General features: G+C 51.3%; 2 protein-coding genes across 4 annotated transcripts; one reads left to right on the forward strand and one right to left on the reverse strand.

The window, feature by feature from the left end:
• Window positions 1–1,696: 1,696 nt before the first annotated feature.
• LOC138730124 (F-box only protein 6-like) lies at window positions 1,697–10,051 on the forward strand. Of its 2 annotated transcripts, XM_069874984.1 has the most exons (7): window positions 1,697–1,717; window positions 2,956–3,267; window positions 4,305–4,431; window positions 5,138–5,233; window positions 5,515–5,650; window positions 6,269–8,208; window positions 9,573–10,051. In XM_069874984.1, the coding sequence occupies exons 2-6, from the start codon at window positions 3,009–3,011 to the stop codon at window positions 6,413–6,415; spliced, it is 765 nt and encodes a 254-aa protein (XP_069731085.1). In that variant the 5' UTR covers window positions 1,697–1,717; window positions 2,956–3,008; the 3' UTR covers window positions 6,416–8,208; window positions 9,573–10,051. The 2 variants fall into 2 exon arrangements, with proteins under 2 accessions (XP_069731085.1, XP_069731084.1); XM_069874983.1 differs by lacking the exon at window positions 1,697–1,717 and having other exon boundaries at window positions 2,887–3,267; window positions 9,485–10,051.
• On the reverse strand, window positions 7,671–15,048 carry MAD2L2 (mitotic arrest deficient 2 like 2). Of its 2 annotated transcripts, none has more exons than XM_069874993.1 (9): window positions 15,024–15,048; window positions 13,037–13,088; window positions 12,696–12,814; window positions 10,969–11,040; window positions 9,940–10,040; window positions 9,722–9,816; window positions 9,535–9,608; window positions 8,468–8,560; window positions 7,671–8,167 (listed from the first exon to the last, which is right to left on the reverse strand). In XM_069874993.1, exons 2-9 carry the CDS (start codon window positions 13,074–13,076, stop codon window positions 8,126–8,128), a joined length of 636 nt encoding a protein of 211 aa, XP_069731094.1. In that variant the 5' UTR covers window positions 13,077–13,088; window positions 15,024–15,048; the 3' UTR covers window positions 7,671–8,125. The 2 variants fall into 2 exon arrangements, with proteins under 2 accessions (XP_069731094.1, XP_069731093.1); XM_069874992.1 differs by lacking the exon at window positions 15,024–15,048 and adding an exon at window positions 14,087–14,151.
• Between the last annotated feature and the right edge of the window lie 18 nt (window positions 15,049–15,066).

Below are 15,066 nucleotides of genomic sequence, written 5' to 3' on the forward strand. Positions count from 1 at the left end.
TTAAATCTCCTTAGTCATGAGGCTTTATAAAAATATATATCTGAGCACAGCTGAAAATAACTCTATTGATATTCTCTAACATTCCTTTTTTTCTGGCCTTACGACCTGAACAATTAAGTCAAAAGTGTGTTCTCGAACTTGAGGTCCTAATTCTGCATCCTGACTCCCGACTGCTCTGCTGCCCTGAGTCCGAGGCCTGGGTGATGCAGGAATAAGGGAAGATGAGTGTGCAGATTCAGGGCCCCGTGTCATCTGTGCGGGATGCGCTGGGACTCTGCTTCCATCTCAGCTGAGTCCTGCTGCTGGGAAGCTGCCGAGACTGCAGCAAACTGCGGGGACGCAGCCAGACTCCTCAGGAGTCTAGGAGAGCGCTAGGAACAAAGCGGGTCGCGTATCCTGATGAACTGCTTGATGAAATGTGGCAGTGCCCAGCCTGGCAAGGGGAAGGAAGGAATAGGGAGTCACTAACAGCATCCTAAATCCAGATGTTCCAGGTGCAGAGCTGTCTGTCCTCTCTCTGCACTGCAGACAGCAGGAGATGACTGTCATTTGAAATTCCCTAGCTTTTTAGGGGGCAGCATTGGGGATTTTGCACCCGCTTAAGCCTCAACCATAGACCTGAAGGGTAAAATGTGGTTTTTAAAAGAGAAAAAAAAGGAGCAATCATACCGATTTCACCCCCTGCAGGAATTCCACCTGCCTCACCCAATGGAGCATTTCTGCTCTCCTTGCTTAGCCAGGCTTTCCCGCACACACAGGGGGAAGGGGGAGGGGATGAGGGTTCTTGGATGACTTTCCTCATCCCCTGCAGCTCCTGGTACCTGCCAGGATACCCCCCTCCATCCTTCCAGTGCTGCCTGGAGGGTCCCCACTTCTCCAGCCCCCCCCACCCCCGACCTCTTGGGGTCCCCCTTCTCCCATCCATCCCCCTTGTGCCTCCTGGGGTCCCCCACTCTTTCCATAACCCTGGTGGCTGCAGGGTTCCCCACTCCCTCTATTATCCCCTGGTACCTCCAGGATTCCTCCCCTTTCTTCCATCCTCCCAGGTTCCCTCCATCCCCTAGTATCTCCAAGATCCCCCACTCCCTCCATCCTCTGGTACCCCCAGGGTTCCTCCCCCTTCTTCCATCCCTGGTACCTCCAGGATCCCCCACTCTCTCCATCCACTGGTATCTCCAGGATCCCCCACTTTCTCCATCCACTGGTATCTCCAGGGTCCCCCACTTTCTCCATCCTATCTCCAGGATCCCCCACTCTCTCCATCCACTGGTACCTCCAGGATCCCCCACTCTCTCCATCCTGTCTCCAGGATCCCCCACTCTCTCCATCCCCGGTACCTCCAGGATCCCCCACTCTCTCCATCCCCTGGTACCTCCAGGATCCCCCACTCTCTCCATCCCCTGGTACCTCCAGGATCCCCCACTCTCTCCATCCCCTGGTACCTCCAGGATCCCCCACTCTCTCCATCCCCTGGTACCTCCAGGATCCCCCACTCCCTCCATCCCCGGTACCTCCGGGGTTTCTCCCCCTTTCTCCATCCCCGGTCCCCCCAGGGTCCCTCCCTGCACCCCGGTACCTCTCGGGGTGTCCCTCCTCCCTCCGCTCGCCGCGGGTCCCCGGGGCCGCCCCGCTGATAAAGGGCAGCGGGGCGGGGAGCGCGCGGGGCCCGCCCCCCCCCGGGCCGCCCCGCGGAAGGGCCGCGCCGCGCATCCGGCAGGTGGGGACGGGAGGGGGACCGGGAGGGACAGGGGGGGACCGGGGATTGGGGCACGGAAACGGGGGTGAGGGATGGGGGTCGGGGCAGGGCGGGGATGGGGGCTCAAGGATTTGGGGGGTGGGGGTCAGGGAGGGGAAGGAGAGGGGGGGGTTGGGAATTTGGGGCGTGGAGATGGGAGTCTGGGATGGGAGGGTGGGTCAGGGATGGGGGTCGGAGCTGGGCAGGGGGCACAGAGATGGGGACAAGGGGATGAGGGCGTGGGGATGGGGTCGGGGCTGGCCGAGGGGTCAGGGATGCGGGCTCGGGGCTGGGGACGTGGAGTTGGGGTCAGGGATGGGGGTCGGGGCTGGCTTGAGGGGTCAGGGATGGGGGCTCGGGGATGTGGACATGGGGGTGGGATCAGGGATGGGGGTCGGGGCTGGCTTGAGGGGTCAGGGATGGGGGCTCAGGGCTGGGGACGTGGGGGTGGGATCAGGGATGGGGGTCGGGGCTGAGAGGGATGAAAGCAAGGGGATGGGGGTTGAGGCTGGGTGGGGATGGGGGTTAGGGCTGGGCAGGGGTCTTGGCACAGGGATGGGCATCAGCACTGGGATGGTTGGGAGTTGGGGCCTTGGGGATGGAGGTCGGGACTGGGCGAGGGTCCTGGGATGGGGGTCGAGGCTGGAGCTGCGGCGGGCAGGGGGCTTGGGACAGGGGCCTGGAGCTGGGGGGCACAGCTGGCTGGGGGCACGGCTGGGGGTTAGGGATGGGACCGATGTGGGGCTTGGGGATGGTCAAGGATGGGGGTCAGGGCTGGGCGGGGGTCTTGGCACTGGGCTGGGAGCTCTGGGCAGGGCAGGGGCCTTGGGACTGGGACAGGTGGAGGGCAATGGGGCAGGGGGCTTAGTTTGGCTCAGGGCTGGGCTGAGCTGGGCAGGGCAGAGAGCTTGACGTGGGGCTGAGATGGGTGTGGGGGGCTCAAGACTGGGGTCTTGGCTTGGGGCTGGGCAAGGCAGGGGGCTTGGAGTTGGGCTGCAAGTGAAGGGGGGGCTTGGCTCTGCTCAGGGCTGGGGGTGGGGGTGAGGTCTTGGTTCAGCTCAGCTCGGGGCTGGGGCCTCAGTTCAGTTCGGCTCAGGGCTAGGGCTGGGGGCTGGGTTCCGCTTGGCTCAGAGTTGGGGGCTTGGGGCCAGGATCTTGGCTTGGGGCAAGGCTCAGTGTTTGCCGTTAGTCACTGGAACCAACCCTGCTTGTGTGGGCAGGCTCTCAGCGGGGTTTCCCTTGCACTTCCCTCCATCCCACTGCTGGAGCTGCCATGACCACCATCGGAGACCTCCCCGAGGACGTGCTGGTGGAGCTGCTGTCGCTGCTGCCCGCCCGCGACCTGAGCTGTGCCTGCAGGCTGGTGTGCAGGCAGTGGCGGGCGGTGGTGGAACTGGCCACCCTCTGGAAGCGCAAGTGCCAGCGGGATGGCTTCTACAGGCAGGGCTTGGACAAGAGCATCTCCGACTGGAAAATCTTCTACATCCTCTGCATGTTGAAGAAAAACTTAATCAAAAACCCCTGCGCTGAAGGTTGGTTTCGATATTTATGGCAGAGAGCTACGGGTGTTTCCTCAGAAATGAGTCAGTGTCCTGCATTACTCAAGTACTCGTGGTGGCTGGGACTGTCGGGCTGCTCGTAGATCTCTGCCGGGTCAGACCCACAGGGAAACACCCATGGCAGAACTATGGTGGGTAGAAGTCTCGAGATGAAGTCTCGGATCTCTGCCAAATCAGATCCATGAGGAAACGCCCTTGGTGGAACTGCTGTGGGTAGATGAACTGTTGGTAAACACGTATGTGTGGTTGCAACTGGAAAAGTTGCAAGTACATTACGTTAATGAAACTACCAGTTACTGAGATTAAAAATCTGGGCAGCTGGGGAATTTTTGTTGTCAAACACTTGACTAATATGACTACAGTAATTCTACTTGACAAACTTAATTTCTATGACAAGGTTACCCACCTAGTTGACCAAGGGAATTCAGTTGATATAATCTTACTAATTTCAGTAAAGCCTTCAATACAGTCTCTCACAGTGCTGATCTTTTCTCCTTACCAATGCTAGGACCCGAGGGAATGGCAGGAAGATGTGCTGGGGAGGGTTAGGCTGAGTATTAGGAAAAGTTTCTTCACCCAGAGGGTAGTGGAGCACTGGAACAGCTCCCCAGGGAAGTGGTCACAGTGCCCAGCCTGACAATACTCCAGAAGTGTTTGGCCAACACCCTCAGACACAAGGTGTGAATGTTGGGGTGTCCTGAGCAGGGACAGGAGTTGGACTTAATGATCCTTCTGGGTCCCTTCCAACTCAGGACGTTCTAGGATTCTACTTTATTACCAATTATGAGTTTCTGGTGTGGTCAGAAAGTTGCTACCTATTGTCCTAGCTGCTGACAGCCACACTAAAAGTCATGGCAACATGAAGAGTCGCTTTCAGCTGTAGGAAAAATATAGCGTCCCTGAAAGCTCCTCAAAGGTTCCCATTGTTTTGTAGCTGATTCTTTAACATAGGCAGAGATACTGCTGGAAAGTGGAGTCCTAACACCTACCTTTGATATCAATGTTTTTAGAGAACTTCCATCACTGGAAGCTTGATCATAATGAAGGAGATAAATGGAGGATTGAGGCTATGCCTGGAGCTCACGGAACAGAGATACAAGTCCCCGACGTACACAGATACTTTGTCACTTCATATGGGTAAGAACTGGATTGCAGTAATGTGGAGCTGGGAGACCTGCTTCCTCCTGTCTGTATGCACAGGCACTAGGGCTAGAAGGCAGGTCACTCAATGTCAACCCACATGTGGGAGAAGGAAGGAGCTTAATTAACCTTTTATACTGGTTAGCCTGAAGAGAGAAGCGTACTGCTGAGAGAACTGATTGCAGTATGTCCTAAATTTCTCTCCCTGCCAGGAATTACTCACAACTTTTTCATAGTCATGGTAATCCACATGGGGATCACTGCTTCTCTGGCAAAGGTTGAGGTTTGCCAAGCGAATCAGATGCACTTACCTGGCAGGATCAAAGCTCTGGTACCTCATAGGTACCATTTATTGCAAGCTGTTTGTCATGCTAACAGCTTGCAATAAATGCTGTCGATGGAGGAGGATGAGCTGTTTTTACGTCCGTTAAGCAGTAGTTTCCCATTACCAATATATGATCTACATACACAGGACTCCTCTTAATCCATCTTGTATGTAATTATTCCTTTACCTAGGAGTGAAGCTAATCAGTTCACTTCCTTGTCTAGTTCTGGCTATGGAAAAAGACATGCCTTAGCCACACCAGCCTCGGTGGCCTTCAGGGTCCGGGTGGGCTTTTGGTGAGAGTAAAGCTCCCTGGAAGAACGTGAAGGTTGACAGAAGAGACATTTTGTGAGGTTGTGACTATTTCTATTGTTGCAGGCCATGCTTCAAGTCTCAACTCATTACCCTGCAGAACGAAGGATACTGGAATCAGTTGATGGATGAGAAACGGCCAGAAATTGTAGTCAAGGACTGGTATGTATATGTGCTAAAACCGAGAACTTGTGGCAGTGCCCAGAGATAAGCTAGGCCTCTGAAGCTTTTCATGCTATAAAATTAGTTCTTCATCAGGGCTTTAGGGAGGTGGCAATCCTGTGAAAAGCAAGATGAGTGGAAGTTTTAGTACTGCTTCATAGCTGTGGGGATGACATTCCTTTTCCTCTGCAGACGGGGATTCCTTTGGAGACTGTTTTTGAATGCTAAAGAAAATTGAATGCTGTATATACAACCCTGCGCTTTGGTCCCTGCCTCTCTAGGTATGCTGCCAGATTTGACTGTGGGTGTCGCTATGAGATTACGGTGAGGCTGCTTTCTGAAGATTACCTTGTCCTGGATGAGTTCCACCCCGAGCCAGTGGTTATAGAGCAGTGGAGTGATGCACTGTGGAGAGAGGTAAGCAGCAGCCCTGCGGGCAGTAGCTTTACGTCAGTGTTGCGACACTTGAATCTTGCATGTCTGTCTTGGCCCAAAGTCCCAAGCGGACCTACTTTCTCTGCTCCTCAGCCTCCTCTACGCAAGACAAAAGATAAGTCAGCCCTGGCCAGAATGAGCAGTAGCACCACGAAGGAGCTAGTTTCCGTTTGAAGGTGCCCAGGGTTGTCTAAAGAGTATCCCCCAGGGTTCTGTGTCATTCTCTAATTGTTTCTGGGTTTGTCTACGTAACTAAGTTACAAGAGCACAGTTCTTGTTTTTATTGGATCAAAAAGCTTTGTTTTCACACCACTGCATGGCTGTCATTTAAAGTATTGTAAACGTTACTGTTCTTAAACTGCTAACAATGTTTAACTCATTTGATTGGCTGTACATTCCCCATTACATTCTTGCTTGCATGACAAACATACCTAAGAATCAAGCTTAATGTTAGGTTTGACTTTGAGAGGATTTCAGGCCAGAGGGCTGAATAAAAGAGCTTTTCTAGAGACCAGACTCGCATACCGTAGTTGTCCTAACTTCTAGGTCGCCGCTATTTCTTTCAGGCAAATTAAGAGGGAATTTTCTTCTTATTTCCAGATTTCTCACACCTTCCAGAATTACCCACCTGGAGTTCGTTACATCTGGTTTCAGCACGGAGGCCAAGACACCCAGTGCTGGGCAGGATGGTACGGGATCCGAGTGACAAACAGCAGCATCACCATTGGGCCCATGACATTGTCATGAAAGCATAAGAGAAGTGTTTGCTTTTACCTCAGGACTGTAAGAAGGTGGTTTCAGTTGTCCTTATCTGTCTGCACTTTTTGGGTGAGCGTCCTTGCTTTATCTTGCATAGTTGATATCAAATACAAGCAGCTAGCTCTCCTTGTTCAGAGCAGAACTTCTGCAGGCTCAGCCCTTTGGAAGGCCTTCTGTCCTTCCATCTTTCGTCTCCCTGTACCATGGATGTTACTGCTATTACTAGTGCCCTTCCATAGCAGGAAGACGTCGGTCTTTTCTAGTTAATATATCCCTGTGCTACAGCCAAACATTAAGTCTTAAACAGAAACTATTTCCTCCTTGCATATGGAACTTACGAGATGAGGACAGCATTGGTAAAACATTTTAGTCCTAAGGGCTTTGCTAGAAAGAGACTAGTTTTGTATGGCATTTTCCTGTTTCAGTTTAATTATGCATAAAAACATGTATCTTTCATATCAGACCTTTCATAACATAAGGAAACTATCAGCACTTTTTCATAAATGCTGTGTCACCAGTACTCAGTTCCTTACCATTTCTCGAAGCGTATCTGATAAAAACGGTACGTTCCTTTCCTGTCCAAATACAGCCCATCATTGTTTGAATAAACAGCTGGAGAAAGAAGAGATAAGGAATCCCTTAAGGTAGCTACCTTACAACACAAGTGCCTTTTGATTGTGCTGGGCTTTTTCCGTACCGCCTTTGTACTACCAAAGTACTTGGTTTGTACTGAACAGTTTAACCCTATATAAAATGTTGAAGCAGCACACAACCTTGATCTACAGTGTTCTTGCACTTCTTACTTGGTGGAAGCAGGGATGTACTATACTGGCTTGTTCTGACCAACAAGCTTAGCTCAAATACCCTGAACCATGTCTTCTACCCCTGTACGCACAGAGCCAATACTGAGGCCTTCTTCCATCTCCTTTGAGAGGTGCAGGATTAACAGCGTTTCCCTTGTCTGTTCCCTGTTAGCAGTAGGACATTTAGCAAGTGTCTTTGCTGGACAAATTCCACCTTGCAAATGCCACTCCTGAGTGAAAGCTCTCCCAAGGGAAAGAGAGAAACCAAGGTTGTAGAGCATCTCATAGGAACCAACAGATCCCACACATGTTCCGGAAATGGTATAGAAAAAAAAGTGGTGGAAGCTCCACACAAAATACAAAAGCTCCATACAAAATAAAAATACTTCTTCGCTTAAGAGTGGGGAGGCTGATTTGGACAGAACTCAGCCTAGTTCAGCTATGGTAAAATTTAATGTTTATTGAAGAGTTCTTGGGACAGTCAGAGCGGACAGACACACATAAGGCCTCGCTCACCCTTAGTATGAGTCGGTTGCTCTAGTGGAGCAGGTAATGGATCGCTGTACGTTACTACCAAGGTGCAGTGGAGATGCCCTGGATCTGTACAGAGTGCAGACTGCATGCTGCATTGCTTCTATCCTGCCCCCACCCCCAGGGACTCACTGTAACAGACCCTATACTCACTCTAACACACGAGTGTACATCGGAACAGGCTCTGGCTCCACATTCCAAGTCAGTTCTATTTACAGCGGTAAGAGCACTTGAAATAAAGAGGCAGCAGCTGCTCTACATTCACCCAGAAGGCCAACTGAAGAGATGGTTATCAAGGTATGGTTTGTGATATCCTGTTCCACTGGAAGATCAGATGAGGCTTGAAGGCAAGGAAGAGTTAAAATCAGGTGCCTTTGTGGGCTCGCTCTTCTACATACAGCTGCATCTGGAGGAGAGAAGCAAGCGCTGATTCCATTTGATATGCAGGTAGGTGAATGGAAAAAAATGTTTGCAGTTGTCTAAATAGGAAGAGTTTGTACCTTATCCCATAACCAGATTTCCTATTTAGTTATGAGGAATCTTGCCCTGTTTTTATTAATGGCACAGCTATCTGCAAAACTAAGCTACTGCTCAGCAGTGTTAAAATTGTTACCCTACAGAAAACTGCAGAGCTGGCGTCAGAGTCAACAAAGCTTAGAACTACACACCATTCCAACCTCCTACTGGGCCAGAATGCTCTGCTCACCTTTAAGAGATCAGAGGTCATCGTTTTCAGGGGAATAAGCCGGGGGTCGTGCATGTGCACGTCTTGCTCATCAGCAAGGATCCACGGGAAATCCTAGGGCAGGAGCACAAGGGGTTTTATTTGCAGAGGCCTGCAGGCTCTGTAAGGTGAGCTGTTTGTTAGCACTAGGTCAGCGTTAAGTGAATGAGATCCAGTGGCTGAGGGACGAAGCAGGTAACTCAAACCTTTCCTAACAGCAAAACCTAACACTTGGCCCTGTGACTCAGCGTAATTATCTTCGGTTACAGCATCAAGTTATAATGTTAACTTTACTTATTGCAAAGGTGACATCTCACTTCTGATGTCCTAAGCTCACATGTGATGTGCATTACACCAGCATTTAACTGCAACTCCAAATCGCTCAGGGTATGGATTTCTGTCCTGCCTTGTAAGGTTAAAGGCTGGCCTTCTATACCACCAGTTTCCATTACCAAGCAGTACAGAGCAGACTTCCATTTTTATACTTCACTAGCTTTATTTATTTGCCTTAGGACACCCAAATAACTTGGCTCAGGGAAAAAAGGTTTCCCTGTACCTAAGCAAGGATTCTTAAAAAAATACCTAGCTTTAAAATGTCACCAGCACACACTTTCCTCCAAGATAAAATGTAAACCCCACTAGTTACTTGAATATTATTCTTCCTTGCTATTCATAAAGAACCAGCCATCTGTACAAAGCAAGTGGGGATGAGGGCTTTGTTGTTGTTGATTAAATTCAAGTACCTGTTTCATATGTTGGAATAATATTAAGTGACTGAGCAGGCGTTATGCAGCAAGCATTGTTACAATCTAATTCAGCACTGAAGCAGCTATTGTCTGCAATTGTGGCTGCTGTGTGGTCGATGTGCTCAGTCACCTCGTCAGTGTAAAACATTTTAACTCATTCAAAACAAAGTTGCAAAGTGTATCGTGAAGCTTACATACTCAAAACATCTAGCGGCCTTAACCTCAGAGATGACCAGAACGCTGTAATTTCCAGTCTTTGCAGCTCACTCACACACAATCCAGGCAGCCAAAGATATCGCTCACCTTTATCACCTGGATCTTTTCCATGTTCCGTGTGGCAGCCTCCCGCGTGTGAACCAGAACGGTGAAGGTGCAGCCTGCAAAAAGAATGGGAGGCTCCGCATCAGGGGACAATTAATAGAGGATTGGACACTACCTGTTGTTTCAAGTCAAGCAATCCTGTGCTATTAGTCTGTATGGATGCATCTACCTGGGGGATTGTTGTCAAGCACAGCGTCACACACACTGATCTTCAGGATGAAGGCACGCAGCAACTGCTCCACATGGGACAGCAGGGATTCGGAACTGTTGAGGAGACAGCAGTCGTTACTGGCATGCAGCAAAGCACGAGGGCCTGGAGCTGCTGCCAGAACATCTCTGCGGTGGCAGGAGCTGGAGGCCATGGGCAAGCAGTAACAGAAACGTTACCTGATGGAAAGAAGGGGTGGCTGGGTGATTTCAAAGACAAATCTCTCCACAGGGTGGTGCTCTTTGTCCAGGATTACAACTACAACTTTCTCCACATCATTCTGCAAAAACAGAGATAAAAATCCCTTCCTTACAACGAACTGTCTACTGCTCCCAATGTGCTTCACATACTTCTGATAAAAGTGTGCGTTATGGCTCACTGCACTGGCAGATATCCAGAGCTTGAGCACTGTCAGATTATTCTTATTGATCAGAAAAAATGCTTTTGCAAAGCCCTTTCCTTGCCAGATGTTAAACTGATTGCTTGTCACTAAGGCCTAGGGAGAGGAATTGCACTAAAAAGTACATTTCTCTAGATGCTGTCTTGGAACAAAGAAGAAATGTACAGCCATCTCACTGCATCAATGGCCAACAATGAGGAAGTTGAGATTAACTTCTTGGCAGTGCTAGGATGGACTCAATGACCTTAAAAGTCTTTTCCAACCTAAACGATTCTACGATAGACTATTGGCCAAATACAGCAGCTTTGTACAACCGCAATGTAAAACTGACTTATTTCCCTTCTCTAAATGTGTATTAAGGTCGTCTGTAAAGAGCAGAAATGCAAGATCTGCCAGCATCCTATATCCTGACATGTTTTGTATGGTCAGACCTTTCTCTTACAAAACCTACAGTTCCAACCTACCTGTGCTTGCTGGCTTACAGCAAAGCATTCAAACTATTCTGCCAGACAGGTGCTTGAACTTAAATGTATTCCAAAGCAGAATATGAAGTTAATGTGTAGGATGATGTAGCTGAAAATATATAAATATATAATCTCATGCTAATAATGCTAATAATCAGCAGCAAGGCAGAGCCTTAACTGCAAGGAAAGGTTATGGATGTTACTTTTTATTTTTGTTAGTAACTTTATCAGCTAGAATATTGTGTGTGGTAAATTTGTAAATAAATTCTGCAATGAAGACAGTGCTTATGTTTTCTTATTCTCTATCAAAACCATTTGCAACCACCTCCCTGATATGATCTTACCTTCTCCAGCAAGGGCTTCACGCAGTGCAGCGTGTCCTGGATGTACCGATTCAGCTCCGGGTGGCAGGACATCTGTGGCAAACACAGTGAACAGTCAGAGCTGTGTTCTGATGGGAACCAAGACAATGCTAAATGGAAAGATTTAAACAGAAGTGCTGGTGTCATACAAGGTCAGGTAACATTTTTTCACCACTAAGTTGCGAATTCAAACCGGTAAGTCTTTCATAGAAGCGTTAATTAGCTGAGGCACTGCACCCATACAGTTGTGGTATATCGGTGTTGTGGCTTGAACTGAGGTAGAATCAGTTTTCTAACTTCAGCTCAGTCTCATCTAAGTAACTTCATCTTCTGAAAGTTAACCGCATGTTTTTCAGACAATGCTTCTCTGTAGAAGTGGTAACACAGGGCACTGGGATGCAGACAGCAACCAAGGCCATGCTCGAGCTGGTGGAGTGTCGTAAGTCCAAGATGAAGAAGGGTCGCACCTGCAGGGAGGGGTGGCCAGGACAGGGGTGCCCAAACTGACAGACTATTCCATACCATATGCATCATACTCTGTATAAAACTGAGTAATCATGAGGGTCTCAGAATCACAGAATCACAGAATAACCAGGTTGGAAGAGACCCACCAGATCACCGAGTCCAACCGTTCCTACCAAACACTAAACCATATCCCTCAGCACCTCGTCCACCCGTGCCTTAAACACCTCCAGGGAAGGTGACTCAACCACCTCCCTGGGCAGCCTGTTCCAGTGCCCAATGACCCTTTCTGTAAAGAATTTTTTCCTAACGTCTAGCCTAAACCTCCCCTGTCGGAGCTTGAGGCCATTCCCTCTTGTCCTGTCCCCTGTCACTTGGGAGAAGAGGCCAGCACCCTCCTCTCCACAACCTCCTTTCAGGTAGTTGTAGAGAGCAATGAGGTCACCCCTCAGCCTCCTCTTCTCCAGGCTAAACAACCCCAGCTCTCTCAGCCGCTCCTCATAAGGCCTGTACTCCAGCCCTTTCACCAGCTTTGTTGCTCAAAAAAAAAGAAGAGAGCTTTTGTCTCGCTCTCTTCTGTGGTAGCTGATGACCAGTGAGGACCTCATCTGTTTGTTTACACCTGATCTTGGATCCATGTGTTCCTGAATCTAGTTCCTGTGTCCGGCTCTCTCCTGATGCTGACCCCTTCCTAGCTGGCTCTGCAGAATTTGTGGTGATCTACAGTCATCAAGGGGTGGGGGAGCGACTTCATATATTTGTGTGCATTTATTATCGTTGCTATTGTTATCATCATAGTATTAAAGCTGTTATAGTTTAGTTTCCAACCCACAAGTCTTTTTCATCTGACTTCTCTTTTGCTTTTCCCTGGGGCTGGGGGAGAAAAGGGATTTGGGAGCCCAACTGCTCAGTTTTAGCTGCTGAAATTAGCTGGCCGAGGGCTAAACCATGACAATCAGGAACAGTATATTCCAGTCATCCCTGCTTCCTAGGAAGCAGGCTTTACCTTACTGCTCACAGCTGGGGAAGCTTTCTGCTACTGTTGTCTGTGACCTGCTTGTTCCACGAGTACTGCTGTCTCCTCAGCTACAGGGCTGTTTTCCCTTTTGACAGGAATGAAGTTCTCTTCAAGAATAAACTTGCACATTATAACAAACTCTGGAAGTTTGTTTGTTCTGTTGAGTGTTGACTGATGCCTGCTACTTTCCTTGTCCGTGTGGCTGTCAGCTTCCAGGAAAATCTCCTACCTGGACAGGTACGTTGTATTTTTTCCTCTTCTGAAAGATGCCAATAGGGTAAACTTCTCTGACGTATAAGATAAGGTGAACAGCCACTTCCAGAAATTCTGAAAGGACATCTGCAACAACTGAAAAACAACAGTAAGGGATGCTGAAGCAGGAAAGGTGGGAAGCGTGCAAAGCAACACCATATATTCACAGAAATTCAGGGTTTTTTTCCCCTGCACATATTTCACCTGATTCCCCTTAGCTGCAGGAAGTTTAAGGACAGAGCAACCCTCAGACAACAGTCCCACAAGCTCCTGTGCCAACAAGAAACCTTGCAGTTTGCAGTGTAGCAGAACAATTACCTTGCCCAAAGTTAAGGTCCTGCCGTGTGAGAGTGGTCATCTTTCCCAGAACCTGGAAGTGATCACAAAAAAACAATGTTTATCCTCTGGCTCCTATTTTATTAACATGGTCATCTCATGAAGCCATCCTCTCCCCTGGAGAGAATATCTCAGGTTGGAAGGGACCCATAAGCATCACTGAGTCCAACTCCCTGCTCCTGGCAGGACTACCGAAAACTAAACTAAATAACTAAGAACATCATCCAGACACCCCTTGAAAATTGATCCCTGTTCCCCATCCCTCTTGGTACCGATCCCCAATATTGATCCCTGCTCCCCATCCCTCTCGGTTCTGATCCCCAATATTGATCCCTGCTCCCCGTCCCTCTCTATACCACTCCCAGTGCCTGATGCCCTCTCGGTACCGATCCCTGGTACCACTCCCTACTCCCCACCCCTCTCACTACCGCTCCCAGTGCCCTCCCGGTACCCATCCCTGGTACCGCTCCCTACTCCCCATCCCTCTCCGTACCGATCCCCAATATTGATCCCTGCTCCCCGTCCCTCTCAGTACTGATCCCCAATATTGATCCCTGCTCCCCATCCCTCTAGGTTCCGATCCCCAATATTGATCCCTGCTCCCCATCCCTCTCGGTACCGATCCCCAATACTGATCCCTGCTCCCCATCCCTCTCGGTACCGATCCCCAATATTGATCCCTGCTCCCCGTCCCTCTCTATACCACTCCCGGTGCCTGATGCCCTCTCGGTACCGATCCCTGGTACCGCTCCCTACTCCCCATCCCTCTCCGTACCGATCCCCAGTATTGATTCCTGCTCCCTATCCCTCTCGGTACCGATCCCCCTCCCTGGTGCCCTCTCGGTTCCACTCCCCGGTACCGCTCCCTGCTCCCCGTCCCTCTCTATACCGCTCCCGGTGCCCGATGTCCCCTCGGTACCGATCCCTGGTACCACTCCCTACTCCCCATCCCTCTCGGTACCGCTCCCGGTGCCCTCTCCGTACCTATCCCCCTCCCCGGCGCCCTCTCGGTGCCGCTCCCCGCTCCCCCACCTCGGTGCGGCTCCCGGTGCCCTGTGGGTGCCGCTGCCCGCCCTCAGCCGGTGCCGCTCTCTGGCGGCGCGCGCGGGTGACGTCACGACGCGCGACGCGAGCGCCCCCGGGCGGCGGGAGGAGCGGCGGGGGGCGGCGCTGCCCTCCCCGCTCTCCCACCCCGGGGAAGCGCAGCCCGGGCCCCCGGCGGCCCCGCCTTTGGCTCCGGGCTGTGGCTGCCCCGGTTCGTGCCCCGCCGGGCAGGGGCTGCTCCTACCCCGGCCCCTCGGGAGCCCCGCGCTCACGCTGCCCTGCTCCTCCTGCCCCCTCGCCCCGGGGCATCATGCGCCTCCCCTGCACCTCTCCAGCTCCCCCCGCACCCTCTTGCCCCCCTGCACCCCTCCAGCCCCTCGCCTTCCCGCAGCCCCTGCACCTCTCCAGCTCTCTCCGCACCTCTTCATCTCTCTCCACAACCCCTGCACCCCTCCGGCTCCCTCTGCACCCCTCCAGCTCTCTCGGCAAGCCCTGCACCTCTCCAGCTCTCTCCGCACTCTTGCCCTCCTCCAGCCCCCCATGCACCTTTTCAGGTTCTCCTGCACCCCCTCACCCTCCCAACTCCCCTCCCTTCGCATCCCCTACATCTCTCCAACTCCCCTTGCATCCCTCCAGCTCTCTCCAGCTCTCCCCTGTCCCTCTCCAGCTCCCGGTGCACCTTTCCAGCTCTCCCCTGTCCCTCTCCAGCTCCCGGCGCACCCCTCCAGCTCTCTCCAGCTCTCCCCTGCCTCCCTCCAGCTCCCCTTGCACCCCCACAACTCTCTCAGCTCCCCCCTGCCCCCCTCCAGCTCTCTCCGCACACCCTGTACCTCTCCAGCTCCTCCTTTCCCCCCCTTCCTCCTCCCCGCTCCCCCCCGCACCTCCCCACACCCCGGCACACCCCGAATTCCCCCGCCCCGCGCACCCCAGTCCCCCGGGATTCCCGGCGTCCTTAGTTCCTCTCCACA

Source organism: Phaenicophaeus curvirostris, chromosome 22 (assembly GCF_032191515.1).
Source record: "Phaenicophaeus curvirostris isolate KB17595 chromosome 22, BPBGC_Pcur_1.0, whole genome shotgun sequence".
Lineage (NCBI taxonomy): Eukaryota > Metazoa > Chordata > Aves > Cuculiformes > Cuculidae > Phaenicophaeus > Phaenicophaeus curvirostris.